The sequence below is a fragment of the Capra hircus genome, chromosome 20, assembly GCF_001704415.2.
Source record: "Capra hircus breed San Clemente chromosome 20, ASM170441v1, whole genome shotgun sequence".
NCBI classification, from domain to species: domain Eukaryota; kingdom Metazoa; phylum Chordata; class Mammalia; order Artiodactyla; family Bovidae; genus Capra; species Capra hircus.
This window is the reverse complement of record NC_030827.1, coordinates 71565241-71593197: the sequence shown is the minus strand read 5'-3', so window position 1 is coordinate 71593197 and position 27957 is coordinate 71565241. Positions and strand designations below refer to the sequence as shown.

At 52.6% G+C, this 27957-nt stretch overlaps 1 protein-coding gene across 3 annotated transcripts; it reads left to right on the top strand.

Annotated features, from left to right (window-relative positions):
* EXOC3 (exocyst complex component 3) lies at positions 13-27441 on the top strand. 3 transcript variants are annotated; one of them, XM_018065651.1, is made up of 13 exons: positions 13-104; positions 2109-2311; positions 4725-4944; positions 13906-14587; positions 17143-17260; positions 17572-17697; positions 20112-20212; positions 22037-22147; positions 22225-22375; positions 23445-23567; positions 25516-25677; positions 25891-26018; positions 26360-27441. In XM_018065651.1, exons 2-13 carry the CDS (start codon positions 2168-2170, stop codon positions 26529-26531), a joined length of 2238 nt encoding a protein of 745 aa, XP_017921140.1. In that variant the 5' UTR covers positions 13-104; positions 2109-2167; the 3' UTR covers positions 26532-27441. The 3 variants fall into 3 exon arrangements, with proteins under 3 accessions (XP_017921140.1, XP_017921139.1, XP_017921141.1); XM_018065650.1 differs by lacking the exon at positions 13-104 and adding an exon at positions 946-1001; XM_018065652.1 differs by lacking the exon at positions 13-104 and adding an exon at positions 1628-1907.

Below are 27957 nucleotides of genomic sequence, written 5' to 3'. Positions count from 1 at the left end.
CTTCTTCAGTCCGCCGGGTCAGAGCCTCTCAAGAACTGCTCCTGGTGTCTTCTGCTGAGGGCTTTCAGAGAGAGCTTTTCCACTGAGGAGGACACCAAACCCAGGTAGGCACAGGCGCCCAGCTCTGTCTTCTTGAGATCCTCTCCTGACCCGGGCACCCCAGCACCTGGGAGACATTGCTTTTTGGGGTTCTGTTGTTTGTTTTCCCTGGTCCACTCGTGCACTGAAGATGTTTCAAAATGCCTGTACAGTCAGAATTTCAAACACAATTAGAATCTGTTTACATTCTTCGTTTCTCTAGTGTTCGGTCATTCAGCCGGTCCGACTCTTTGCGGAGAGCCCATGGGGATTCTCCAGGCAGGAATACTGGAGTGGGTTGCCAGTTCTTTCTCCAGGGGATCTTCCTGACCCAGCATGGTGCTATATTTTCACAAATTAATAGGGACAGATGAAATAACAGAGGGATCAGCCCTCAGAGCCAGTCAGGCGCTGAAGTCCTGGCCCTTGCTGAGTGATCTGCTGTCAGCTGACTGTAGGTTCTGGTTGGCATGGCCACAGGTAGGGGGCTCGCACACCTCCTCCTCCCTGCCCCTGCCTGTGACCCAGGCGTTTGCACGCAGATGCTGACGCGGGCGTGTGTGGTGTCTATGGTGCATGTGTGGGTATGGAAGTCTGTGTGTGTGTGGTGTGTGCATGTGGTGCGGTGTCTGCATTCGTGTGTGGAGTGTGTGGCATGTCTGTATGTGATATGTGTCTGGGGTGTGTTTATGTGTCTGTCTATGTGTGTGTTTCCGTGTGTGTGGGGTGTGTGTGCGCGCCGCAGCCCCGCTCTAGGTGCCGTGGCCCCATCTGCAGCCGGCCTTCACGGTCACTGGGCCCGCGCCGCCCGGGCCCCGCGTCCGAGCCGCCAGGCCCCGCCCTCCCAGTCTCGAAGCCGGAAGCGGAAGTGCCCGCCGAGCGCTCACTTCCGGGCAGCGGAGGCGGCGGGGGCGGCCGGCGAGGTGAGGCTGCGGCGAGCTGTGGCAGCTGCGCGGCGGGGTTGGTCCGCACCCGCCGTCCCTTTCCCCGGCTCCGGCGGGTGCGGGCGCGGCCAGGCGGCGGTGCGGGCGGCCGGGGGGGTCCCAGGGGCGTCTGAGTCCCGTCAAGAGGCTCGCGTCCTTGATGGGGCCGACTCCGCGTCAGGCCCGGAGGAGGGAGGCGTTGCGGACCCGAGCGCGCGGGCGGCGGCCGGGAGACCCGCGGCCGCCCCCGGCGCCCCGGCCCCGGCGCAGCCCAGGGCCCGGAAATGGGGCGAGGAGACACGGCGCCCCAGCCCAGGTCCGTGAGGGCGCCAGACGCACTCGGGTCCCGCCCCTCAGGGTCTGCGGGGACTTGAGTGTTGCTCCGAGAGCGTTTGCGGAGGGAATGGGGAGCGTCCTGGAGATTGGTGCGCTGAAAACATGCGTGGAAACGGGCGGCTAACGGCAGATGTCCGCTCTCTCCTTTGCCGGACGCTCCCGAGCTCCCCAGCTCGGATGTTGGTGGAGCCGGCAAGAAGGCAGGAGTGCGTTGTCCTGAGGAGAGCGTCGTTTGCCCGCTCACCTGTTTACTAAGGCTGTTAAATAGTAAGATGTGGGATTTGAGACTCTACAGGTAGTGATTTTTGAGGGGAATCGTATGGTGGGTGCTGAAACTTTCGCGGGGATGGTGAGGTGTGTACTGGCCCTGTGCCTCCGCATCTTCCCCGGGGCTTCCTGGCACAGCCGCCCCTCCAGGGAGTTCAGAGCCGGTGTGAAGGCTCTGGAAATGGGAAAGGGGACCTGTCTGGGGGAGAGAAGTGCCCTGGAGACTGCCGTCTGATGTGAGTAATCTGGCCTCCTCCATGTGCTGATATCTTGCGCCTGTAATTGCCCCTGCTCCACTGTAAGGTAAGATTGAATTCTGAAAGTGTGTATTTCTTATCGAGGAGCTCATAACCCTAGTTCTGGTTTCAGGGTTGCTGGGTTAATGGTCTCAGATGCTCTTCTTATAGCTCTGCTGTGGACAGCTGACTGTTGGTGGAGGGGGTAAGTTTTGTCACTAACATTTCTACTTTTCTAACACATTCCCCCTCCCTGTTCCCCATCTAGCTGTGGACAAAGGATGCCTCTAGTATGACAGGTGCAGACATCCTCCCTGCTTTGTAACCATGAAGGAGACTGACCGGGAGGCTGTCGCAACAGCGGTCCAGAGGGTTGCTGGAATGCTGCAGCGCCCTGACCAGCTGGACAAAGTGGAGCAGTATCGCAGAAGAGAGGCCCGGAAGAAGGCCTCTGTGGAGGCCAGATTAAAGGTACGAGGTCAGAGTGGCCACCAGCACCTGCTGTACTCCCCAGCGGGACAGGGCCTTTTATCTTGAGTTTCAAGTTCATTTAACAAAGTTATAATTTTGCCAGATTGGACAGTGTGAGGATGTGGAAGAAGGCAGACATGAACATTACCTTGATTTAGCACATTTTTTCCAATAATGTATTGCCAGTTAGTAGATTGACAAAGTAGACAGGGGGATGTTGAAAACACCAAAGAAACAACCCCTTTAAGCATCCAGAAGTGTCCATTTACCTTTTTAAAAAATACTAGCAGAATAACAGTTTTTCTTCTTTAGCAAATGCTCTTCCACCGAGTGTGTCCAGAGAGCATTTTGTTTGGGTCCTTCTAGCACACGCTATAGTATGCTGACTGTGTACCAGGTATTCTGTTGGCCTTCTGGGCAGGAAGGAAGAGAACACTACGCATTTATTAGTGTGTGTGAAAATGAGACAAGAAAGAAGTCAATCTTTTATGATTTGGATTGGCTTCAACATAATTCACATGGAGAAATTGGGTTTTATTAAAACAATGCATGCCTGGTATGGCCATAAAAACATTAAGACCATGGCCTGCTGACTGGCAGCGCAACAGTCTTGAGGCTTTAAGAGAGTGCATCTGAGGAAGGTTAATTCTCGCATGGACATGGAACAGCAGACTGGTTCCAAATAGGAAAAGGAGTACGTCAAGGCTGTATAGCGTCACCCTGCTTATTTAACTTACATGCAGAGTACATCATGCAGAATGTCAGACTGGATGAGACACAAGCTGGAATCAAGATTGCCGGGAGAAATATCAATAACCTCAGATATGCAGATGACACCACCCTTATGGCAGAAAGTGAAGAACTAAAGAGCTTCTTGATGAAAGTGAAAAAGGAGAGTGACAAAGTTGGCTTAAAGCTCAACATTCAGAAAACGAAGATCATGGCATCCAGTCCCATCACTTCATGGCAAATAGATGGGGAAACAGTGGCTGACTTTATTTTTCTGGGCTCCAAAATCACTGCAGATGGTGACTGCAGCCATGAAATTAAAAGACGCTGACTCCTTGGAAGGGAAGTTATGACCAACCTAGACAGCATATTAAAAAGCAGAGACGTTACTTTGTCAACAAAGGTCATTCTAGTCAAGACTATGGTGTCATGTATGGTGTGAGAGTTGGACTGTGAAGAAGGCTGAGCGCTGAAGAATTGATGCTTTTGAACTGTGGTGTTGGAGAAGACTCTTGCGAGTCCCTTGGACTGCAAGGAGATCGAACCAGTCCATTCTAAAGGAGACCAGTCCTGGGTGTTCATTGGAAGGACGGATGTTGAAGCCGAAACTCCAGTCCTTTGGCCACCTGATGCGAAGAACTGACTCATTGGAAAAGACCCTGATGCTGGGAGGGATTGGGGGCAGGAGGAGAAGGGGACGACCGAGGATGAGATGGCTGGATGGCATCACCGACTCGATGGACATGGGTTTGGGTGAACTCTGGGAGTTGGTGATGGTCGGAGGCCTGGCGTGCTGCAGTTCATGGGGTCGCAAAGAGTTGGACATGACTGAGCGACTGAACTGAATTCTTGCACTGATACGGTAGTGAGGTTGCCTGTCCAGTTAAAACATTGGTGCCCAGGTTATGGCAAGTTTGATGAGACAGGATGTGGGTCATTCATTTGCAATAGCAAAGCAGCCAAAGACCTGTTGGACTAACTTGAAGCAGTTTTGTATCAATTTAAAAAATAGTTTAGACCTGCTGCATTTTTATCCAGAATTTTAATCTCTTCTGGAAACTCATGGATAAACTAACAGTTGTGTGGTCTGTTGAAATCATTAGTTATTTCTAAGTGCTACTTACGACTTATAGGTGAACGGTATCCCTGACTTCCATCGTGCTGCCCTGCCGTTCCCTTCCTATTCCCACCCACCTGCTGCTGCTCCTTCATGCTCCCTCCCTCTGACTGACTGTGCGGCTCCCTGGGCGGCACTTCCACGGGCTCTCAGAGTGAGTCTGAACCTCAGATGGGCCAGCTCTGTGTCTGGGGCCCGCCATCCTGGGGCGGAGTCTGGTTCTGCCTGAGTGGCAGGAAAGCCTTCTCCACTTAAGTTAATGACGAGTGCTGCCTGTTTCTCCATTGAGATCAGGCCTGTTAGGAAGCTGAGGATGCCTGTGAGATGGTGTGCAGAGTCCTAGGCGACCATTTAAGGGGGTCCATGGGACCCAGGGCATTCCCACAGTGGAGTCCAGCATTTTCAGGCCAAGGGCTGCATGAGGAGTGTTGGGAGGTTTTTCTCAACAAAGCTTAAAAGCATTACTGTTCTGTTCACTGACTGTCCTCTGTTCCTGCAGCGCCTCTCTTCTGCTCTCTGAGCCTCCAGGTCCGGCCTGGCTCTGCTCACCCCCGGTGTCTTCCCTAGGCTGCAATCCAGTCACAGTTGGACGGCGTGCGCACGGGCCTGAGCCAGCTCCATAACGCGCTGAACGACGTCAAGGACATCCAGCAGTCCCTGGCGGATGTCAGCAAGGACTGGAGGCAGAGCATCAACACCATCGAGAGCCTCAAGGACGTGAAGGACGCGGTTGTGCGGCACAGCCAGCTCGCTGCCGCTGTGGAGAACCTGAAGAACATCTTCTCAGGTAGCCGCCGGCGGACGCGTGTCTTTGGCCTCCTTGTGTTGCAGGGGTTTTCAGCTGTCCTGGGCAGCGTGTTTTGTGGGCCCGCCCAGAATGGGTGAGAGGTGTGGTTCCGCCTGCATGGTCAGGCTCTTGTTTCAACGCGGATGGGTGGTCTGCTGAGTGGATGAGGGCTGGTAGAGTGTGGTTCTGAGTCTGTGGGGACCGAGGGACAGATGGAGAGCTGAACACGCGCGCACGGGGAGAGATGCGCGCGGGACCCTGCCAGCACGGGAGAGGTCCCTGAGCAGCAGCTCCCAGACAGGAGGCCTGTGCACAGGCCGGAGGCTGGGGGTGGGCACGCCCTGGAGACCCAGCCCCGATGGAGGTCGGGCCTGCAAGAGTTCTTGGGGCCGATCGGGTGGCGAGGGGTGGCGGAGGTAGGAGTGGCCCTTTCCGAGCCCTGCCCGGCACCTCGTGGGCGTGAAGGAGAGCACTCCGTAGCCCAGTCAGGCCCTGCCAGCCGTCACCAGGGCAGGGGCTCTTGCTGTGTCCAGCCAGCCTCCTTGGGCTCTGCCCCCGGGAGCTCGTCCCTCCCCGAGTCCCCCCGTCCGAGTCCCCCTCCCCCCGCGCCTTTGTCACAGCCATCAGCATCCCAGCCAGAAGCCTCGGGGTGGTCTGGCCCCTTCCCGTCCCTCCTGTGGCGTCTGGTCTCTGCGTGTTCATGCTGCTTGGCGCCTGCGTGTAACCTGGTGCGGTTCGTCCCCTCCTCCCACTGCTGTGAACCACGGCACGGGTGGCCCTGTTCCTCTGGGCGCATGTATCTGGTGGCAGTGTTGTTGAGTACTCGGCCGTCCCTCTGTGCATTCTCACCGCCCTAGGCCTGACACCTAGGGCTCTGCTCTGCCCCTGTGAGTGGCCCAGCACCGCCCGCTGTGCTGGCCCCTGGCAGCAGTCCCTCCTGGTGACCTTTGGCAGCCTGGAATCGGATCCCTGCCAGGATCTTCTTCATGACGTTTAGAGCCTTCTTAGTTGATTTCCGTCTTATAATTTCTTGTTGACTGTCATTTTCTTCTGGTTTTATAAAATGAACACCGGAAGACTAAAAAGTTACCTTTTCATCTACATGGCATTTGAATCCGCATAACCCAAGTGACCAAAAAAACTACTAGTTCATCCATAGAGGTTGAAAATAATGTTCTTCTGATGAAAAGCGAGGCTGTGATGTAGACGTGGTTTTTGTTAGGAGCGTGTTTTTACTGAGAGGATGTTGTGCTTGCTTGTCTTCCGTCAGACTTTCATTGTTGCCTGTAATTCTGTAGTGTTATGAACAAAGCCTGTTTGTTCTTTTTTTCCACTCTTAAAAACTATAAAATATGCACAATATAAAATCTGTCATCTTGATCATTTTTAAGTGTACAGTTCTGTAGTATGAGATACTTTGATATCGTTGTGACGGCATCGTCACAGTCCATCTCAGGGACCGTCTTCACGTTGAAAACTGGAACTCTGCACAGAGCTGTGTGTGAAATATGTCTCAGTAAAACTGAGAGAAAACGCCTGAAGGTCTGCAGCCGTTAATGATACTCCCCATGGTCCCTCCGCCAAGCTCTTGCTGGTTATTTAGACTTCTGTTTCTTAGTGGTTTGGGCTTTGTGTCTCTCAGGACGTGCGCTTCATCCGGTTGCTCAGCTGGGTTGCGTTCGCTCACAGTGCTCTCTCCTAACCCTTTTTTCCCGTAGAGTTGGCAGTAGTGTCCTCGCTTCAACTGTTGAGTCCCCGAGTCGTCTTTTCCCCTTAGTTCATCTGGGTAGGGTTTGTCAGTTGTTAATCTTCTCAAAGAACCACCTTTGCTTTTCTTGATTTTTCTGTTTTGTGTTTCAATTATCTGTTTATCTCTGCTGTAGTCTTATTTCATTTCTTTTGACAGGTTTAGGTTTAGCTTTCTTTCCTTTCAGTTCACTTCAGTTGCCCAGTCGTGTCCGACTCTTCGCAACCCCATGGACTGCAGCGCTCCAGGCCTCCCTGTCCACCACCAACTCCCGGAGTTTACTCAGACTCATGTCCATGCAGTCAGTGATGCCATCCAGCCATCTCAGCCTCTGTTGTTCTCTTGTCCTCCTGTCTTCAATCTTTTCCAGCATCAGGGTCTTTTCCAGTGAGTTAGTTCTTTGCATCAGGTGGCCAAAGTATTGGAGTTTCAGCTTCAGCATCAGTCCTTCCAGTGTATATTCAGGACTGATTTCCTTTTGGTTTAACTGGTTTGGTCTCCTTGCAGTCCAAGGGATTCTCGAGAGTCTTCTCCAAAACCACAGTTCAGAAGCATCAGTTCTTCGGTGCTCAGCTTTGTTTATGGTCTAACTGTCACATCCATACATGACCACTGGGAAAACCATAGCCTTGACTAGACGGACCTTTGCAAAGTAATGTCTCTGCTTTTTAATATGCTCTCTAGGTCGGTCATAGCGTTTCTTCCAAGGAGCAAGTGTCTTTTTAATTTCATGGCTACAGTCACCATCTGCAGTGATTTTGGAGCCCAAGAAAATAAGGTCTGTCACTGTTTTCATTGTTTCCCCATCTATTTCCCATGAAGTGATGGGACCAGATGCCAAGATCTCTGTTTTTTGAATGTTGAGTTTTAAGCCAACTTTTTCACTCTCCTCTTTCACTTTCATCAAGAGGGTCTTTAGTTCTTCTTTGCTTTCTGCTATAAGTGTGGTGTCATCTGCATATCTGAGGTTATTGATATTTCTCCTGGCAATCTTGATTCCAGCTTGTGCTTCTTCCAGCCCAGCGTTTCTCATGATGTACTCTGCGTAGAAGTTAAATAAGCAGGGTGACAATATACAGCCTTGACACACTCCTTTCCCGATTTGAAACCAGTCTGTTGTTCCATGTCCAGTTCTAACTGTTGCTTCCTGACCTGCATACAGATTTCTCAGGAGGCAGGTCAGGTGGTCTGGTATTCCCATCTCTTTTGGAATTTTCCACCGTTTGTTGTGATCCACACAGTCAAAGGCTTTGGCGTAGTCAATAAAGCAGAAGTAAATGTTTTTCTAGAACTCTCTTGCATTTTCAGTGATCCAGCGGATGTTGGCAATTTGATCTCTGGTTCCTCTGCCTTTTCTAAATCCAGCTTGAACATCTGGAAGTTCTCAGTTCACATACTGTTGAGGTGTGGCTTAGAGAATTTTGAGCATTACTTTGCTAGTGTGTGAGGTGAGTGCAATTGCGTGGTAGTTTGAACATTCTTTGGCATTGCTTTTCTTTGGGATTGGGAGAATATTAAAAAAAAACTAAGTATAGCTGACTTACAATGTTGTGTTAGTTTCTGGTATACGGCAGAGTGGTTTAGTTACGCACATGTATGTCTGTATCTTCTGTTCTTTTTCATATTCTTTTCCATTATAGGTGAGGGTTTACCTTATTCTTTTTCTGGTTCCTTAGGTTGTGAAGTTAGGTTGTTGATATGAAATCTTTCTTCCTTTTTAATGTAAGTGTTTATGGCTGTAATTTGCCAATATAGCTGTAATTTCCATCTTCCAGGCCCAGGTATTGAACCCGTGTCTCTTACATTTAACCTGCATTGGCAGGTGGGTTCTGTACCACTATTGTGTTTGCATAAAGACTGCAAAATTTTTTGTTGTAATTCTGTGAAAAATGCCAGGTAATTTGATAGGGATTGCACTGACTCTGTACACTGCTCTCGGTAGTATAGTCATTTTCACAATATTGATTCTTCCTATCCAAGAACATGGTGTATCTCTACATCTGTGTCGTCTTTGATGTCTTTCCTCACTGTCTTAACAGTTTCCTGCGTATAGAGTGTTTGTCTCCTTATTGCCATTCTTGTTCAGTTGCTAAGTGGTGTCCGACTCTTTCCACACCTGGATTGGAGCGCGCCAGCTTCCCTGTCCTTCACTATCTCTGGAGTTTGCTCAAACGTATGTCCATTGAGTCAGTGATGCTATACAGTCATCTCCTCTGTCACCCCCTTCTCCTCCTGCCCTCAGTTTTTCCTAGAATCAGGGTCTTTTCCAGTGAGTTGGCTCTTCCTATCAGGTGGCCAAAGTATTGGAGCTTTAGCATCAGTCCTGCCAGTGAATAGTCTGAGTTGGTTTCCTTTATTTTATTTTATTTTTTATTTTTACTATATTTTACTTTACAACACTGTATTGGTTTTGCCATACATTGACATGAATCCGCCACAGGTGTACATGAGTTCCCAATCCTGAACCCCCCTCCTACCTCCCACTCCATATCATCTCTCTGGATCATCCCCATGTGATTTCCTTTAGAATTGACTGGTTCAATCTCCTTGCAGTCCACCCACCGTGACTAGTCACTCAGTCTTGTTCAACTTTTTGTGACCTCCCTGGACTGTAGGCTACCAGGCTCCTCTGTCCATGGAATTTCCCAGCCAAGAATACTGGAATGGGTTGCCATTTCCTCCTCCAGAGGATCTTCCTGGCCCAGGGATCGAACCTGGGTCTCTTGCATTGCAGTTTCTTTACCATCTGAGCCAGCAGGAAAGCCCCCCTGCACTCCAGGGGGCGCTCAAGAGTCTTTTCCAGTACAGTTTGAAAGCTTCAGCTCTCTGGCATCAGCCTTCTTTATGGGCCCAGTGCTCACATCCATACACATGACTTCTGGAAAACCACAGCTTTGACTAGACGGACCTTTGTTGGCAAAGTGATGTCTCTGCTTTTTAATACGCTGTTTAGGTTTGTCATAGCTTTTCTTCCAAGGAGCAAGTGTCTTTTAATTTCGTGGCTGCAGTCACCATCTGCCTTGATTTTGGAGCCCAGAAAAATAAAAAATTTGTCACTGTTTGCACTGTTTCCCCATCTATTTGCCATGAAGTGATGGGACCAGGTGCTATGAACTTAGTCTTTTGAATGTTGCATTTTAAGCCAGCTTTTTCTCTCTCCTCTTTCACTTTCATCAAGAGGCCTCTCAGTTCCTTTTCACTTTCTACAATAAGGCTGGTGTCATCTGCATATCTGAGGTTATTGATATTTCTCCTGGCAATCTTGATTCCAGCTTGTGCTTCATCCAGCCCAACATTAGGCATGATGGACTCTGCATAGAAGTTAAATAAGCAGGGTGACAATATGCAGCCTCGATGTGCTCCTTTCCCAATTTTGAACTAGACTGATTGATGTTCCATGTCTGGTTCTAGCTGTTGCTTCGTGACCTGCACACTGGTTTCTCAGGAGACAGGTAAGGAGTTCTGGTATTTCCATTTCTTGAAGGATTTTCCACAGTTTGTTGTGCTCCACAGTCAAAGGCTTTGGCATAGAGAAGAAGTAGATGTTCTTTTGGAATTCTCTTGCTTTCTCTGTGATCCAACAAATGTTGGCAATTGGATCTCTGGTTCCTCTGCCTTTTCTGAATCCAGCTTGAGCATCTGGAAGTTCACGGTCCACGCACTGCTGAAGCCTGGCTTGGAGGATTCTGAGCATTGTTTTACTAGCGTGTGAGAGGAGTGCAATTGTGCGGTAGTCTGAGCTTTCTTTGGCATTGCCCTTTAGAATTGGAATGAAAACTGACCTTTTCCAGTCCTGTGGCCACTGCTGAGTTTTCCAAATTTGCTGGCATATGGAGGACAGCACTTTCACAGCATCATCTTTCAGGATTTTCAGTAGCTCAGCTGGAATTCCGTCACCTCCACTAGCATTGTTTGCAGTGATGCTTTCTAAGGCCCACTTGACTTCACATTCCAGGATGTCTGGCTCTAGGTGAGTGACCACACCATCGTTGTTATCCGGGTCATTAAGACCTTTTTTGTACAGTTCTTTGTATTTTTGCCACCTCTTCTTAATCCAGTTTGCTTCTGCAGGTGCTTGCTGTTTCTGCTCTTTGTTGTACCCATCTTCGCATGAAGTGTTCCCTTGGTATCTCCAGTTTTTGTGAAGAGATCACTAAATCCCATTCTGTTGTTTTCTTCTGTTTTTGTTTTGTTTTTTTTTTTTTTTGCATTGTTCACTTAAGGCTTTCTCCTGTCTCCTGGCTCTTCTTGGGAACTCTGCATCCCATTGCGTATATCTTTCCTTTTCTCCTTTGCCTTTCACTTCTCTTCGCATCTCAGCTATTTGTAAGGCCTCCTCAGACAACCACTTTGCCTTGTTGCAGTTCTTTTTTTTGTCTCCTTGGATAGATTTATTCGTATGTATTTTGTTCTTTGGATAAAATGATAAATGAGATTGTTTCCTTAATAATTCTAGAGATTTCTGTTCATTAATTTTGTATCCTGCAACTTTACCAAATTCATTGATTAGCTCTAATTGATGGCATCTTTAGGATTTTCTATGAATATAATAGTGTTGTGTCATCTGCAGACAGTGACGGTTTTACGTCGTCTTTTCCAATTTGGATTCTTTTTATTTCTTTTTCTTCTCTGATTGCCCTGGCTAGGACTTTGAAAATTGGGTTGAATAATAGTGGTGAGAGTGGGCACCCTTGTCTTGTTCCTAGAGGAAATGTTTTCGGTTTTTCCACCTTTGAGAATGTTGGTTGCTGTGGGTTTGTTGTATGTGGCCTTTACTATGTTGAGGTAGGTTCCCTCTTTGCCCGCCTTCTGGAGAGTTTTTATCTTAAATGGGTTTTGAATTTTATCAGAACCTTTTTCTGCATCTATTGAGAGGATCATACGAATTTTATTCTTTAATTTGTTAATATGGTGCATGACATTAATTGATTTGCATATATGAAGAATCTTTGCATCCCGGAGATAACTCTAACTTGGTCATGGTGAATGATGCTTCTAATGCATTGTGGGATTCTGTTTGCTAATATTTTATTGAGGATTTTTGCATCTATGTTTATAAGTGATATTGGTCTGTAATTTTTTTTGTTCAACTTTGATTTTGGTGTCAGGGTGATGATGGCTTCATAGAATGAATTTGAAAGTGTTCCTCCCTCTGCAATTATTTGAAAGGGTTTGAGAAGGACGAGTGTTAGCTCTTCTCTAAATGTTTGGTAGAATTTGCCTGAGAGGCTCTCTGGCTCTGGACTTCTGTTTGCTGAAAGATTTTTGATTATAGTTGCAATTTCATCACTTAGGACTGGTCCGTTATATTGTTTGCTTCTTCTTGGCTCAGTGTTAGAAGGTTACACCTTTCTAAGAATTTGTTCACTTCTAGATTTTGCATTTTATTGACGTATAGTTGGTGACAGTAGTCTCATGATCTTTGTATTTCTGCAGCGTCAGTTGTATTAATCATTTCTCCATTTTCATTTCTAATTCTTTTATTTGAATCCTCTCCCTTTTTTCCTTGATGAGCCTGGCTAAAGGTTTATCAATTTTGTTTGTCTTCTCAAAGAATTAGCTTTTAGTTTCATTGAGTTTTGCTATTATTTTCTTCATTTCATTTACTTCTTTGCTTTTTATAATTTCTTTTCTCTAGTAACTTTGGGTTTTGTTTATTCTTTCTCCAGTTGCTTTAGGTGTGAGGTTAGGTTGTTTGTTTAAGACTTTCCTTGTCTCCTGAGATAGGGCTGAATTTCTACCAACTTCCTCTTAGAACTGCTCTTGCCGCATCCCTTAGGTTTGGGTGGCTGTGTTTTTGTCCTTATCTGTTTCTGTGTGTTTTTCAATTTCCTCAGTGGTTTCTCAGTTATTTAGTAACATGTTGTTTAGCCACCATGTGTTCATGTTGTTTGCAGTTTTTTCTGTGATTTATTTCTAATCTATAACCTTCTGGTCAGAAAAGATACTTGGTACTATTTCAGTTTTCTTAAATTCACCAGGGCTTGGTTCGTGACCCACTAGGTGGCACTAGTGGTAAAGAACCTGCCTACCAGTGCAGACTTGACCCCTGGTCGGGAAGCTCCCCTGGAGGAGGGCATGGCAACCCACACCAGTGTTCTTGCCTGGAGAATCTCGTGGGCGAAGGACCTGGTGGGCTACAGGCCATAGGGTCACAGAGAGTGGGCGTGGATGCGGGGACTTCACTGGCACGTGTGACCTGTCCTGGAGAGCGTCCTGTGTGCATGTGAGAGGAGAGCGTATTCTGTGCTCAGGTGGAATGTCCTGTAGACGTGGAATGTTTTCAGATAACAAAAGAGTAAAATGTGACAGAGACGTGAAGTGAGCAGATGATGTTGGGAAAGTGGTGCCAGTACGCTTGCTTGATGCAGGATCACTGCAGACCTCCAGCTGGTGGACACGCGGCCCCCGGGAGGCAAGTGTGCCCGCCGCTCGCCGCCTCGGTTCCCGCATGTGCCCTCGGGTCGGCCCAGCGGAGAAACACAAGCCCTGGAGGCTCTGTCCTCTCTTCTCTAGTTTTTTTCCTTTTTAGCCTCATGACTGATAATTTTCTTCGTCCTGCCTTCAAGTTTGCTGATTCATTCTTCTGCTCACTCAAGTCTGTTTTGAGAGCCTGAAGTGGATTTCTCGTTCAGCTTCCCTTCTGCCCACGTCTGCCTGCGGTCCTTTGAGCGTGTTGCAGAGCTCGTCGTGGGGCCCTTGTCTGCTCCACTGTCTAGTCCTCAGGGATGGCTTGTTTTTGTTGTTGTTTGACTCCCTCGTCTCTCCTCCGTCTTTGTTTGCCTTGTGCTGTTGTTGAGCAGTGGGCATTTGACTCTAATTAGCGCGTAGCTCTGGAAGTCAGATGCCCCTCTTTGCCAGGGCGTGCTGATTTTATTCATTATTCTTGCTGTTTTGACTGGCTTAGGCTAGCTCTCTTTTGAGGACCAGGCTGGCGTGTAAACTTAAAGTCTTCTCAGGTCTTTCTGAGCCTGTGCCTCTCCTGGTCATTTGCAGTCAGTCCCTACTTTTGGACTGTGCTGACAGCTGAAACACTGCTCATGCCTTTCCCTGGAAGGTGGGAGCCTCCACAGTGTGGCCCCTCACCCGAGTCCTCTGCGTGTGGTGGTTGTCCAGTGGGGGCGGGTTCCTGGCTGCCCTTGCCCGCCGCCGTCCTGGCACCCCATGCTGTCCCGCGTCGGTGTTTCACGGTGCCGTCTTTGCCTTCCCCCCAGTGCCCGAGATCGTGAGGGAGACGCAGGACCTCATCGAGCACGGGGAGCTGCTGCAGGCCCACCGGAAGCTGATGGACCTGGAGTGCTCCCGGGACGGGCTGATGTACGAGCAGTACCGCATGGACAGCGGGAACACGCGCGACATGGCCCTCATCCACAGCTACTTCGGGAGCACGCAGGGGCTGTCTGACGAGTTGGCCAAGCAGCTGTGGATGGTGCTGCAGAGGTCACTGGTCACCGTGCGCCGCGACCCCACCTTGCTCGTCTCTGTCGTCAGGATCATCGAGAGGGAAGAGAAGATTGACCGGCGCACACTCGACCGGAAAAGGCAGACTGGCTTCGTGCCTCCCGGGAGACCCAAGAACTGGAAGGAGAAGATGTTCACCATCCTGGACAGAACAGTTACCACCAGGATCGAGGGCACGCAGGCGGACACCAGGGAGTCGGACAGGATGTGGCTCGTGCGCCACCTGGAGATCATACGGAAGTACGTGCTGGACGACCTCACCGTTGCCAAGAACCTGCTGGCGCAGTGCTTCCCGCCACACTATGAGATCTTCCGGAGCCTGCTGCGCACCTACCACCAGGCCCTGAGCGCGCGCATGCAGGACCTTGCGGCAGAGGACCTGGAAGCAAATGAGATCGTCAGCCTGCTGACCTGGGTTTTGAACACTTACACCAGGTAACTCCCCCTTCACACCCAGCGTCTCCTGTTCTGTAGGCCGCTGGCAGTCTGCACAGCTGCTGGGTCCTTGACCAAGGGCAGGCACCTGGCACCCACGGGCGTTGCCTCTGGCGGACGTGTCTCCTTCCTGGGCTGCCTGTGACCTGGGGTTGGGTTGTGCAAAGGCTCCTGTGCTTGAGGGGCTCCTGTGCCTGGACAGTGGTGAGCAGCTCAGCATTGCGTGTGCCCCGCAGTGACCCCAGGAGCAGGAGGTGCTGGCCGTCTAACGCAGCGTGGCTGCTGAAGGGGCCCCAGTCGCTCTCGTGGGCTTCCGACAACCCGAGTCTCATTTCTTCTCCCCTACGTGCGCAGAGAATCAGCCATCCTTTTGCTCTTCGGCCTTGAGGTTTTGTCACTCCATGAAGGGGCCATGACCTTTGTGCCAGCATTATTTTGAGGTTGGACTTGAAGAACAAGGCGGTGGTGGGGTGTTCTCAAAGTCTTTAAGGTTAGCTAGTGAGAGGGACGGAAAAGGCAGTGGCAGCCCACTCCAGCACTCTTGCCTGGAAAATCCCATGGACAGAGGAGCCTGGTGGGCCACAGTCCATGGGGTCGCTGAGTCGGACATGACTGAGCGACTTCACTTTCACTTTTCACTTTCATGCATTATAGAAGGAAATGGCAACCCACTCCAGTGCTCTTGCCTGGAGAATCCCAGGGACGGGGGAGTCTGTGGGGTCGCACAGAGTCGGACAAGACTGAAGCGACTTAGCAGCAGCAGTGAAAGGGAGGCACAGTTTACCCTAGCCTGTCTTGTCACTGTAGATATTGAATCTCTTGTTTTAGTAGTAAGGTTTGGGGATTTTTTTAAAGTATTTTTTTAATTGATAAATTTTATTAAAATTTATTTCCTTTAAATTAAATTCTAATTGCTTTTATTCATTTGCTTGTTTGACTGTGCTGGGTCTTCGCTGTGTGTGAGCTTTCTCTAGGTGCAGAGGGTGGGGGCCCCTTTGAGTTCTGGTGCGCAGGCTTCTCACCGTGGCGGCTCCTGCGGTTGTGGAGCACGGAGTCTAGGGGTGCGGGCTTCAGCAGCTGTGGCGTGCAGACTTAGTTGTCCCACGGCACGTGGCATCTTCCCAGATCAGGGGTTGAACCAGTGTCCCGTGCGCTGCGCGGGAGATTCTTAGCCACCATGGAGGCCTGGTTTGGGGATCCCTTGCGTTGTGTTTTGCTTGTTGTTTGGTAGCTGCTTAGAGTAAAGAGCGTGTACGTGTGTGCATTTCAGTGCAGGAGAGTGTGAAGAGAAAGAAAACGTCTGTTGGTTGTGGCTGACGCACTTGTAGTGGCTGGGCGGGACTGGGGCCTCCGAGCTCCCTGTGTGCCAGCGGCCCGCCACAGCCATCCCCAGCGCGCAGGCCCCGTGGGTCACCCCCAAGGAAGGCCTCTCACCGTCCCTTTCGCTCTGAGGCCTGGGGGGACTGTGCCTAGCGTCAGTCGGCCAGCCGGTGGGGAGCAGGACTTGAGTCTGGGGTCCGGGCCCCCGCCGTGCTCGAGCCACCAAGCTGTGGCGTGTGCACTGTGTGGCCGGCGTGGTCCAGGCGTTGTTGTTTCTCACGCACCACGCGGTGAGCACCGTCCTGTCGGTGGCGGTTCTTTGACAGCCTCCTATTGCTCATCGTGTTCTGTTGTGTTGGACTTTCTCAGGGGAAACATTGGGCTGTTTCCACACTGGAAACATGTTCATGCAGAATTAAGGTTCTTGGGGCAGAAATAGTCTAGACTGTAGATGGTCTTTGGGTGTTTGCAGAGTGTCATGAGGTACTTCTTCACGCAGGAAGACCTGGGGTTCCTTACGGGTGTTGAATGCTGTTCATGCCTAGGGCTGTCATTCTGGACCCATGCTTAAGGAGTCATCAGAACAGTCAGCCCTGGCCTTCTGGGAACCCAGCCTTGTACCTCGCTTTCATGTTTTTTTGTGAAAGCTCTTTCCCAGCACTCGGTCCGCACTCCGGCCTCCTGGGCCCCCCGGGCCGGGTGCAGGCATCAGGGTTAGCACCTGCACCTCGTGTCTAAACCCAGGGCTCATTTCCCAGCTCCCAGGCCTCCTGCCTGCTGGGTCCTGCGCATCCCCAGGCTGCCACGGAGGGCACACGGACCTCCCCTCCAGCCTCCGGGCAGATGGGGCGGCGGGAGGGGGCTGCCTCGCTCCAGACCTGGAGCTGAGTGAGCCCCAGCCCAGGAGCAGCCCTGCCGAGGGGTTCCCGCCTCCCTGGTGGTCAGTGTGTCTCATCCTCCCGCCTCCCTGGTGGTCAGTCCATCTGTCTGTCTCATCCTCCTGCCTCCCTGGTGGTCAGTCCGTCTGTCTCATCCTCCCGCCTCCCTGGTGGTCAGTCCGTCTGTCTCATCCTCCTGCCTCCCTGGTGGTCAGTCCGTCTGTCTCATCCTCCCGCCTCCCTGGTGGTCAGTCCGTCTGTCTCATCCTCCCGCCTCCCTGGTGGTCAGTCCGTCTGTCTGTTTCTCCCCCGCCTGCTGGGTGGTCAGTCTGTCTGTCTTGCCCCACTTTACCGCAGCGTGGAGATGATGGGGAACGCGGAGCTGGCCCCCGAGGTGGACGTGGCCCTCCTGGAGCCTTTGCTCTCTGCAGACGTGGTCTCTGCGCTGCTCGACACCTACATGTCCACGCTGACCGTGAGTCACGGTTGGTCCCACATGGGGCTGGGGCGGAGGGAGGGTGGCCCCTTCTGGACTGGTCGGAACCTGCTCCGCTGGAGGATGGACCTGCCTGTCCCCTGGGCTGAGACCAGCTGCCTGGACGCACAGGGGGCCTGCCCGCCTCCAGTGCTGAGCTGGGAGCAGGAGGGGCGGGCGGGCGGGCGGGGCAGGGCACCTCCCGAGCCCTTAGGGCCCAGGGAGAGGGGCGGCGGGCAGGCTGCTCTGAAGCTGCTCCCCCGAGATGGGGCGTCGACTCCACGGCCGGCCCTGTCCTCCCTGCGGCTCAGTCCAACATCATTGCCTGGCTGCGGAAGGCCCTGGAGACCGACAGGAAGGACTGGATGAAGGAGACAGAGCCCGAGGCCGACCAGGACGGCTACTATCAGACAACGCTGCCCGCCATCGTGTTCCAGGTGCGGGGCTGTAGGGCCAAGGGGCCTCACACACACCAACACCCGCACCCCACACACATCCACCCCACACCACCTCCAGCCCCCTGTAGGGCCTCTAAGGGCCTCACACACACACAGACACACACACACAGACACACCACACACACACACCCCGCCCCCACATGGGGCTTCTAGGGGTCTCTCTCATACACAAACCACACCACTCCCCAACCCCATGTGGCTTCTAGGGGCCTCTCACACATAGACACACACACACACACATACACTACCCCCGCCCCCCGAGGGGGCTTCGCACATACACAGCTGCATGCTGGCCTCAGGGAGAGCGTTTTTCTCTCCAGAGCTGGGGAGCCAGGGGTCAGGCTCGCCAAGTAGTTTTGCCCTTGGTCACAAAACCTTACGTCTTCTGTGTTCCTAGTGGTTTTTTATTTCAAACTAGAAGCTATTGGGTTGGCCAAAAAGTGCTTCAATTTTTAAATAAAAGACACATTTTTCATTTTCACCAAGACTTTATTAATCAACATATTCACTGTTCCACTACCTTCTGCCATATATCCAGGCAACTTCATAATCCCATCTTCCCAAAAGTTTTTACCTTTTTGAGCAAAGAGCTGTTCCAGTTCCTTTTATAGTCTTCCAGAGAACTGAAATTGTTTCCAGTAAAAGAGTTTTATACAGACTGAAATAAATGGCAGTCTGAAGGTGCATTGTCTGGTGAGCACAGCAGATGAATCAGAACTTCCCATCTAGGCTGTAACTCTTTTTGCCTGATCATCAGAGAAACATGCAGGTGTATGTCATGCAGGTGGAAGACTGCATTTTCTGTTGACTAATTCCAGACACTTTTCATCGAGTGTTGCTTTCAGTTGGTGTAATTGGGAGCAGTACTTGTTGGAGTTGTTTGGTGTCCAGAAGGAGCTCATAGTAGAAGACTCCCTTCCAGTCCCACCATATACACAACATTGCCTTCTTTGGATGAAGACCAGCCTTTGATATGGTTGGTGGTGGTCCATTTCTCTCGCCACGGGATCTCATCTGTTGCGTGTTATTGTATAGGATCCACTTTTCACCATCTGTCACAGTTTGTTTTAACAATGAAACTTTTCTGTTATGTAGTATGTGGATATATAGTCAAGAAGGTTTTTTTCCGTTAAATTACATGGCACCCAAATATTGACGTGATGAACATAACCAGTCTGGGGCAAATGATTTTCGGTGCTTGATTTGGATATTTTGAGTATGTTGGCTGTCTCCCATGTGGTGGAACATTGACTGTTCACAGTTAATGTCTTGATATGACTGCTGTTAACTTCAGCCAGTCTGCCCCCCGTGGAGCGAGGAATCTCCAGCACGAAACTTCGCAGACCACTTCCCGTTCCATCGGTCACAGCACCTTTGCCATGCATCTGCATAAGTCTTTCTGCCGTTCAGTTGTGGTTTTACTTCTTTTGAAGTAGTAAAACATAATATGCCAAAAAATTACTTTTCTCTTCCATTTTCACCGTTAAAATGGCTTCACAAAAATTCACCGATTTTTAAAAAAGGAAGAAGCACGCGCTGATGTGAAGCTGTCTGGATGCAGCCTAACAGGATTGCTTGAGTGAAATTAAAGGCAGGCAAGTGCTCCTAGAGCCGTCTTATGGAAAAGCAGACAGTTGCTGTGGCCGGCCCAGCAGTTGCGCTGTCTGTCTGGCGCTTACTTCCCGAGGTGACTGGCCAGGGTGACTCTCACGTGATGTACTTCGGCAGAGTCCTGTGGGTCTAGGGTGATCATGCGCTCTTAGGGTCAGTCTGGACTTTGACGCCTACTGTGTCTTGAGTGTGCTTGCCTGCCGCCTCCTGGCCTGTCCAGTCTCCTTTCAGAAGTTGCTGGCCTTGTTCACACACGCTCCTGCTGAAACACGGAGCTGGGCCCTGCGTGGCCTTGTTGGTCCCGGACGTGTTAGGCCCACCCTCTCCTTATTTGGAGACTGATGTCCTGTGATGACGGGGGGCAGGCTCTGCCTTCTGGTCCTTCCCCACCTGTCCTCATCTGGCGCCCCCATTCCAGGGTATATTCTCCCAGCTTCAGGGTGTATTCCCCCAGTTCTTCCTAAGGAACCCACGTGCCAGGACCAGTCCCCGTGTGACCTCAGCTACCCTGGCCCCCATCTCCTGTGAGAATGTGTGTTTCCCCTGGGGGAGGCCAGCTTGTCTATAGGTGATCAGGAAATGGTTCACTGGGGTTTTTTTTTTTCAACCTGCTTAGAAATTTTTGTGTGTTTGTTGGATTAACTTTGTTATTTTTCAAGTGGCTTCGTTTTTTTCTCTGAATTTCGATTGTCCTAACTACCAGTTAACTTCTTGGGGACTGATATGGGAAACTTGTATCCTCGTGCCTTTATATCAAAATTCATAAGTTCTTCAATTTTTAGATGTTCGAGCAGAACCTTCAAGTTGCTGCTCAGATAAGTGAAGATTTGAAAACAAAGGTACTAGTTTTGTGTCTTCAGCAAATGAATTCTTTCTTAAGTAGGTATGTATTCTTACCAGTGTGCTAATTATAAAGTGTATTTTTTTTTCTTTTAATGAAAAACTAAACTGTGTTGATCTTAGTCTGGCTAGTATTAAAAAGAATTTAAGGCTGCACTCATCATTGTCAGCTTCTTCTGCTATTTAGAACTCACACCCTGTCTTACTATCTGCCTTTTTTGTGGGTGCACCCCCTGGGGTCCCGGTGGGGGGTGCTGAGCGTGTGGAGGGGGGCTGGAGGTCCTGCCAGGGTGGAGCGGGGGTCTCCTCCAGACTGCCTTCCTGGTGTCTGATTTCCTGGGGGGCTGCCCTCAGAAGGAAGGAAGGTACTCAAAGACCAGTACCTCACAGGGATGCCTGCACCTCTGAACTGTTCCTGAAGGAGATTTTCAGACACAGACAGAAGCAGCGTGACACAACGGCTGCTCCGCCCACTGTCCAGCTCCGGAGCTGTCCGTTTAAAGCCACCCTGGGCCTCACCTGGTTCTCTCCCCTCATTGTGCTTAAGCACACTTGACTCGGAGGAAGATGTGGGCCCTGGAGGGCAGACCCCCACTGCAGCTGCAGGTGCACAGAGCACCTTCCAAGTGGCCGTCCTGCCCGTGGTCCCGAGCCCGCAGCTTCAGCCAGCCTCAGCTCCCGTTGTGCAGCGGGCATGGCGACTAAAAAAAAACGCACGTGGCTGTGAACCTGTGCAGTTCAAACCCACGTTGTTCAGGGGTCAGCCGTGCTTGACTGCGGATGCCAGACCCTGTGGCATGGCTCACCTGCTTGCCTGCCCTGACCTCAGTGCTGTTCACTCGCACACAATAGCCACGAGCGGCCGCTGGCCGCCCGCTGCACCGCACTGCGTTTGGGGTCCCCACTGGTGTTGGACCTGCTTGCTCACAGGTGTATATCCAGGCTGGGTCAGTGGACGGCCTGCCCCCTGGGCCCCTGGCCCTTAGAGACCATATGCCCTCCTGTCCGCTCCCAGGGCCCTCCCACCAGGCCTCAGGCTGCTGTCTGCCCCAGGCCACTGACTCCAAAGGCTGAGGCCCCTCTGTGTCTCCTCACTGCTGGGCCGGAACGCAGCAGGCCCATGTCCTCCGCACTCCTGCCCTGGTGGCTCAGGTGCCGACAGTCCGGCCCTGCACACGTCCCCGTCGGCCTCCACCCGCGAGAGTTGTGCCTTGAGTTGGGCGTCTTGTTGGATTCTTCTGTGAAGCTGACACTCTCCTCGTCAGCCTCAGCTGTGTGGTTAACTGAGCCGTGCTTTGGGCAGAACCGTGGAGTTAATGCTTAATTACTCCCCTTTAGTCACCTTTTCCGTTTGCTCCTTCCTGAAGAGCCTCTGGAAGCATCACAGATAAGCAGGTGTGCTGTGGTCTTCTGCTACTGTGTCTGTCTGCGAATCTCCAGAAAACTTTCAGAAGTGAAGTGTGCCACCATCTCAGTTTCTGCTCCTGACATCTTAGAGTCTGATATATTTTTAGTTTGACTTCTTTGGGGAAAGTTTCAGAAAAGGATGTTTTATCTAACATTTGATCATATTCCCAACACTACTGTATGAGTTTCTAGGCGAGTTACATGTCAGATAAAATAATACTTTCCCAGTTACAAACGTTTCAGGATATTTGTATAATCAGAATATGGAGCCATATTTCAAGGCCTGATACGAAATTTGGAATAATCTGTTTTAATTGATGAGCTCCTGTTGGCATAGGTCGCCCCCCCCCCCAGCCCCGCAGTCTTTCAGTCTGAGCCCCTGCTGAGGTGCCAGGGGTGGGCCTGTCTGCTGGGCGTGGTGCCGGCCGTGCCGGGCCGTGCTGACCACCCGGTTCCTCAGGTACAAGGAGGAGGCGCAGCTGTACAGGGACGAGCATCTGCGGGACCGGCAGCACCCGCACTGCTATGTGCAGTACATGGTGGCCATCGTCAACAACTGCCAGACCTTCAAGTGAGCCGCGGGCGCGGGCGCGGGCGCGGGCGGGCGGGCGGGCAGGCGCCTCACGGCACCCTGTCTGTCTCCTGCAGAGAGTCCATAGTCAGCTTAAAAAGGAAGTATCTGAAGCACGAGGCGGAAGAAGGCGTGTCTCTGAGCCAGCCGAGCATGGATGGGGTTTTGGATGCCATTGCCAAAGAGGGCTGCGGCAGTCTGCTGGAGGAAGTCTTCCTGGACCTAGAGGTGGGCGCCCTCTCCCCCGCCCCGCGCTGGGCCCTCCCGACACGGTGTCGCATAGACACGCTTCCAGGAAGTGTCCCGTCAGTTTCGGGATGGGAGCTGGTGGTGGTCACTGGCAAGTACTGGACTGAGCCGAGCACGGCACATAGTCAGGAGTGAGGCCCAGGCAGGTCACCTGAGAGGCGTGGAGTGTGACGAGCACATGAGTTTACATGGAAATGGCTCGTGTTATACAGGGACGGCAGGAACGAGGATGTACTGGAAAGCAGAGTCATGATGCCTTGGGTCCTGCAGGGAGGAGCTCCTGGGGTTATGGGCGGGATGTTTCATGATGTTTGTCTCAAAAATGGTTAGAAAACAAACGAACTGTTTAAAAGACAACATAATAGAGAGACAGACAAAGGACATGAGGAACATTCCACAGGAAAGGGAGTGACCTACGTCCTGAGTAGGAGACAGGACACCCAGTCTTGCCGATCTTCTACGAAAAGTAGATTAAGATGATGTTTGTGTTGCTTACCGGGATGGCATGGATTAAGAACATTTCTACCGCACAGTGATAGGGCTTGAGGAAAAAAAAGGCTCTTGTATTCTTTGTAGCACTGTGAACTGGTGTGGTTTGGGGAGCAGTTGGTATAAGTGTTGGAGGCAGCAGTCATGAGGGTTGTAATTTGCTACCTTTTGACTGAGCAGTTCTGGTTTGGGGATTTCACCTGCAGAAACATACAGATTCAAAAAAAAAAAAAGAAACATACAGATTTACCGCAGCCTTCTTTGTAATTGAAAAATGAGACATTTTAAATGTCCGTCAGAATTGAGCACATGAGTTACAGAGCATACGCACAGTAAATAGATGGAGTCAGTTCAGGTGAAACATTCACACACACACAACGCCTCCTTCGGGTGTAGGGTAAGTCTTGTGTGGGTCGTGTGTGTGTGTACAGTTTCTGCACGAGTGTGGCGGTCGTGATCACAGCCTCAGGCAGGCGTGTGAAGGTGGACTCCCGGCTCCCCTTCCCCTCTCCCCGTGATGGGCCAGCGCGAGGGTGTGTCCTGTGGTTTCTGCTTCCAGCAACATCTCAATGAGCTGATGACAAAGAAGTGGCTGTTAGGGTCGAACGCTGTAGACATCATCTGTGTCACTGTGGAAGACTATTTCAATGATTTTGCCAAAATTAAGAAGCCGTATAGAAAGGTAAGAAAGAGCAAGGGGCCCCGTGTGGTCTCAGTCCCCAGGCATCTCCTGTAGAATCTGGTGTCATTAGCTCTCAGGGTGAGAACTCAAAGGTGTTTTGTGCCCCAAGCAGGTTGGAGACACTGGTGTCTCAAGGCGGAGGCAACGGGGCGTCCACCGTGTTGCCCAGGGCCACACCGCATGGCTGCAGGCCCAGAGCCCCGTGGCAGTGGGCCCGAGCGAGGGTGGGGCACCGGCCACAGCTCTGACGAGAGGCCGGGAGCACGTCTGTGCTCTGGGCCTGGCGGGCAGCGATCAGCAGAGGGCTCACCGGTCCCTCCGGGCCCCGTGAGACTCCCCCATCCCCATTCAGGGGTCAGGCAGCCGCTGGGGAAGCTCAGGGATAATCTTCAGGGCCTGGGGTGGTTTTTGCCGTTGTTGCTTTAAAATCAGGGTTTCTGTTTCTGCCTTGTGGAAGCACGAGTGCTTCGATACAGGGAGCTCAGGCCCAGACACTCAGAGGCGGTCTCCAGGCCCCCTCAGGGCCCCGTGGAGATGCTCGTCGAGTCTGTGAACAGCGTCGCCCTGCGGTTTCCTGTCTGGTCCTCGTGTCTTCGTATCTTCTCGTCTTGCTGCCCTGGCTGGGACCCCTAGAAAGGGGCATCTTTGCCCCTTGAAAGTTTAAATTCTGAAAGTTTTGAATTTGAAAGTTTAAATTCCAAGTCTGCCATCAGAGTAATGCAGGGAGTGTCTGGTGTTTTGGGTTTTTGTGTTTATTTAGGCTGCCCTGGGTCCTCACTGTGGCTCGAGGGCTCTAGAATGTGCAGACTCAGTAGTTGCCTGTGTTTAGCTGCAACGTGTGGGATCTTAGTTCCCCAACCAGGAATCTAACCCAGGGCCCCTGCGCTGGGCGCGAGGAGTCTTAACCACCGGACCTCGAGAGGAGTCCGTACCGATGGTCCTGTCTCAGTGTCGGGAACTTCTGGTGGTTAGAGGTGGGACCATTTCATTCAGTTTTGGATTTCTTGTTGCTTGTAGAGTATTTGGTTCCACCTTTTGTTTTTTTGAACCTTCTGTGCTTTGATCTGACGGTGACGTGTAACATGCTCAGCCTGGGCTTGTGGCTCACCCTCTCCTATGGGATCGTCTGCTCTGCGGAGAGCCTGGCCTCACCCGGGTCCCTGAGGGGCTGGGCACAGTCTTACTTTGTCTTGTTTGGGGCCCTTGGGGTCCCCCTCGCGTTGGTGCGGGGCAGGGGCTTCCCGGCGTCCCTGGTAGAAGGGGCTTCTCATGTCTTGGGGCCCTGATGCTGTGTCGTGTCAGCACTTTTGTGCTCACATGTCCACAGGTGACTTGCCTGAGGTCTTTGTGTCACTGAGGGTGGGCTCCGCAGAGAACCACAGCCTTCTCCAAAATGCTCCCAGAGTCGTACTGTCTGCAGAGACCGGTGTTGAGGAGCCCTCTGAGCAGGGGTGTGAGGTGGGAGGGGCAGAGCAGGGGCCTGGCCAGAGCCCAGTCCTCCCATCAGCTCCACACTCCCCCTGAGCTGAGACGCTCAGAGGTGTGTGCAGGCCCGGCAGGGCAAGGAGACCAGCCCCAGTGCCCCCGGGCAGCCTGCGAGCCCATGAAGGGGTCTCAGTCTGGCAGGCCCAGCTGCCGCCCACCGCCTTGCCCCCGCAGGAAGCACTCGGCAGCGGGTTTGTGCCCAGAACATGTCGGGCGAGGCTGCAGGCAGGTGCCCCCGCGGGCGCTTTATTCTAGGACAGGCCTGAGCCGCAGGGCGCCCGGCGGCGCCAGCTTCTGGCTTCGGCCCCGTGGCTGCTGCGCCTGCCCTTTTCCCAGACATGAAACAAGGTGAGCTTGCTGCCCTGCTAAATTCAAGTTCGTAAGAAAGCCTCAGAAGAGCTCAGTTTGTAGACACTGAAATCGTGTCACTGAGACGGGAAGGCTGACCGCGCCCCGTCCGCAGCGGATGATCGCCGAGGCGCACCGGCGCGCGGTGCAGGAGTACCTGCGGGCCGTCATGCAGAAGCGCATCTCCTTCCGCGGCGCCGAGGAGCGCAAGGACGGCGCCGAGCGCATGGTGCGCGAGGCCGAGCAGCTACGCTTCCTCTTCCGCAAGCTGGCTTCCGTGAGTGCTCCGCCTCTTCCTGCTGGGACCGGCCTGGCCGGGGGGCGGGGGCCGGGTGCTTAGTGTCCCCGTCCGTCAGAGGGCTCGGGCTGCCCCGCTACCCCTTCCTGAGCCCTCTCTGGGGAGCAAGTCCTGAGGGGTTGCTGTGAAAGAGGCTCCGTGCTGGGCGGAGCCCCGGGCACACGCGCTACGCGGCACCCTGCCGTCCCGCAGGGCTTTGGCGAGGAGATGGACAGCTACTGTGACACCATCGTCGCTGTCGCGGAGGTCATCAAGCTTACGGACCCCTCTCTGCTCTACCTGGAGGTCTCGACTCTGGTCAGCAAGTACCCGGACATCAGGTGCCAGCAGAGTCTCTCCTGAAGTCGCTGGGGAGGGCGAGGGTCCCAGGCGTTCGTTAGGTGGGAGCCCCCGCGGTGGGGGGAGTGCAGCGGCTCTGGGCCTCTGTGAGGACCCTGAGGCCTGCAGATGGCAACGTGGGCAGTGTGTGCTTCAGAGACGATAGTGAGGTGCTCGAGTCACCGTGCTGGGCGTCCCTGGGCGTGGTGTGCCAGGGGAAGGTAGCCAAGCAGACAGGTTTCTGGATCTCATTCTGTGCTGTCTCCAGGCCCTCCTCTGTGCTAGCGGGGGAGGGAGGGAGGGGCTCCCCTGCGGCTGCACCCTGACGCCCCCTCGCCCCCAGGGACGACCACATCGGGGCACTGCTGGCCATGCGGGGGGACGCCAGCCGGGACATGAAGCAGACCATCATCGAGACGTTGGAGCAGGGCCCGGCCCAGGCCAGCCCCGACTACGTGCCCATCTTCAAGGATATCGTGGTTCCCAGCCTCAACGTGGCCAAGCTCCTCAAGTAGCCGGTGTGACCCTGGCCTCAGACTGCCGCGCGTCAGAAAGCACTCCCCTCCCCACCCCCAACCCTGCGTGCACACTTCCAAACTGTTACTCGACAAAAACGCTGAACTGCTATCAGGGACTGACAGCTTCCTGCCACCACCTCACCGGTGATGACCTTGCAGACCCGCCCAGAAGCCACTTTCGGGTTTCAGATGCCTGATGTCAAGGTCAGGCCTCCCTCCGGAAGCAGACCTGCCAGCAGGCAATGCGGTGGGTGTGGTAAGTGAACCCGCAGGCAGGTGGACGATGCCAGGAGCGCCCGCGAGTTACTCCTTCACACCCAGCGGATTACAAGCCTGCACCTGAAGGAACAGGGAGCCCTGGGTGAAGTCTCGACTCTGACGCCGCCCTGCTGGACACGGCTCTTGGCCCGCACTCCGAGGGGGCTGCGGGATGGCTCCAGCGCTCGCCCCCGCTCTTCCTCGAAGACAGTGTGTGGGTGCTGGGCGGCTCTGAGGGCCTGTCCTTCCTCACCCGTCTAGAACCAGAGCGCGTGCCATGCTGTTTCCTCCTCACGAGAGGCAGAAAATTCGCATGGAGGGCGCTCTGCTCAGAGGAGTTACACACAACCTTGGAGATGAGAGAGGCAGTTCCCACAGCGGATCCTGGTGGGAGGACTCTCTCTCTGGAGGATTCACAGCTGAGATGGAGACGTGAGAGGCGGTTCTCACAGCTGACTGGCACAGGAGAGGCATGGCTGTCTCCCAGGCTTCCTGCCAACAGCACGTCAGTCCAGTCCAGCTCCTCCTTGACCAGACTGAGAGTCTAGGATTCAGTCGTGCAAGGTTTCTGAATTAGTAAAGTTGAGTGTTAGCAGTCATTAGTTGTTGCTCCTCATGATAATGAAAATACATTTGTTTTTCCACTGAATGAGAGAATTTTCACTCTGAGTTACTTCTTGAGTAAATACCCACAGTGACTGCAGATTGTGGCGGCTGACCCAAGTGACCAGCCCTGTGGTGGCCACCACACGCCTGCACCGTGGTGGGTCCTGAGCTGAATGCTGGACACCACCACATTCCAAGGGCATCCCGATGTGCTGGGTGGCGTGGTGGGGGCCACAGTGGAGGGCCGCTCCCGGTGGGCGGGTATGGTGTCCACACTGACGCCCAGGGAAGGGGCGTCTCCAGGTCACGCAGTGCAAGGCCCACGGGCACCTGTGCTGAAGGCCAGCATCTGCCCCTTGATCAGGCCCCATGTGCCTGCTGGAGGAAGTGGGTTCAACGGTGGGCAGCCTGGGCTCACGGTGGGAGCTGACTTCACAGACACATCGAGTCTTGGCATTGTTTGTAGAAACACTGCTGTTCAGTGGAAGCACATCTTTCAAGTCGGGAAATTTCAGACACAGGTTTATTAAGCAGGTTTCCAAGACACCGGGGAGAAGGG

What these genes read in the sequence shown, in the direction of transcription:
- EXOC3 (XM_018065651.1), top strand. Translation starts at nt 2,168, where the DNA reads ATGAAGGAGACTGACCGGGAGGCTGTCGCAACAGCGGTCCAGAGGGTT. An exon ending in CCTGAAGAACATCTTCTCAG is followed by an intron (nt 4,945 to 13,905) that starts GTAGCCGCCGGC and finishes CCTTCCCCCCAG; the next exon opens with TGCCCGAGATCGTGAGGGAG. An exon ending in CCTACATGTCCACGCTGACC is followed by an intron (nt 17,261 to 17,571) that starts GTGAGTCACGGT and finishes CCTGCGGCTCAG; the next exon opens with TCCAACATCATTGCCTGGCT.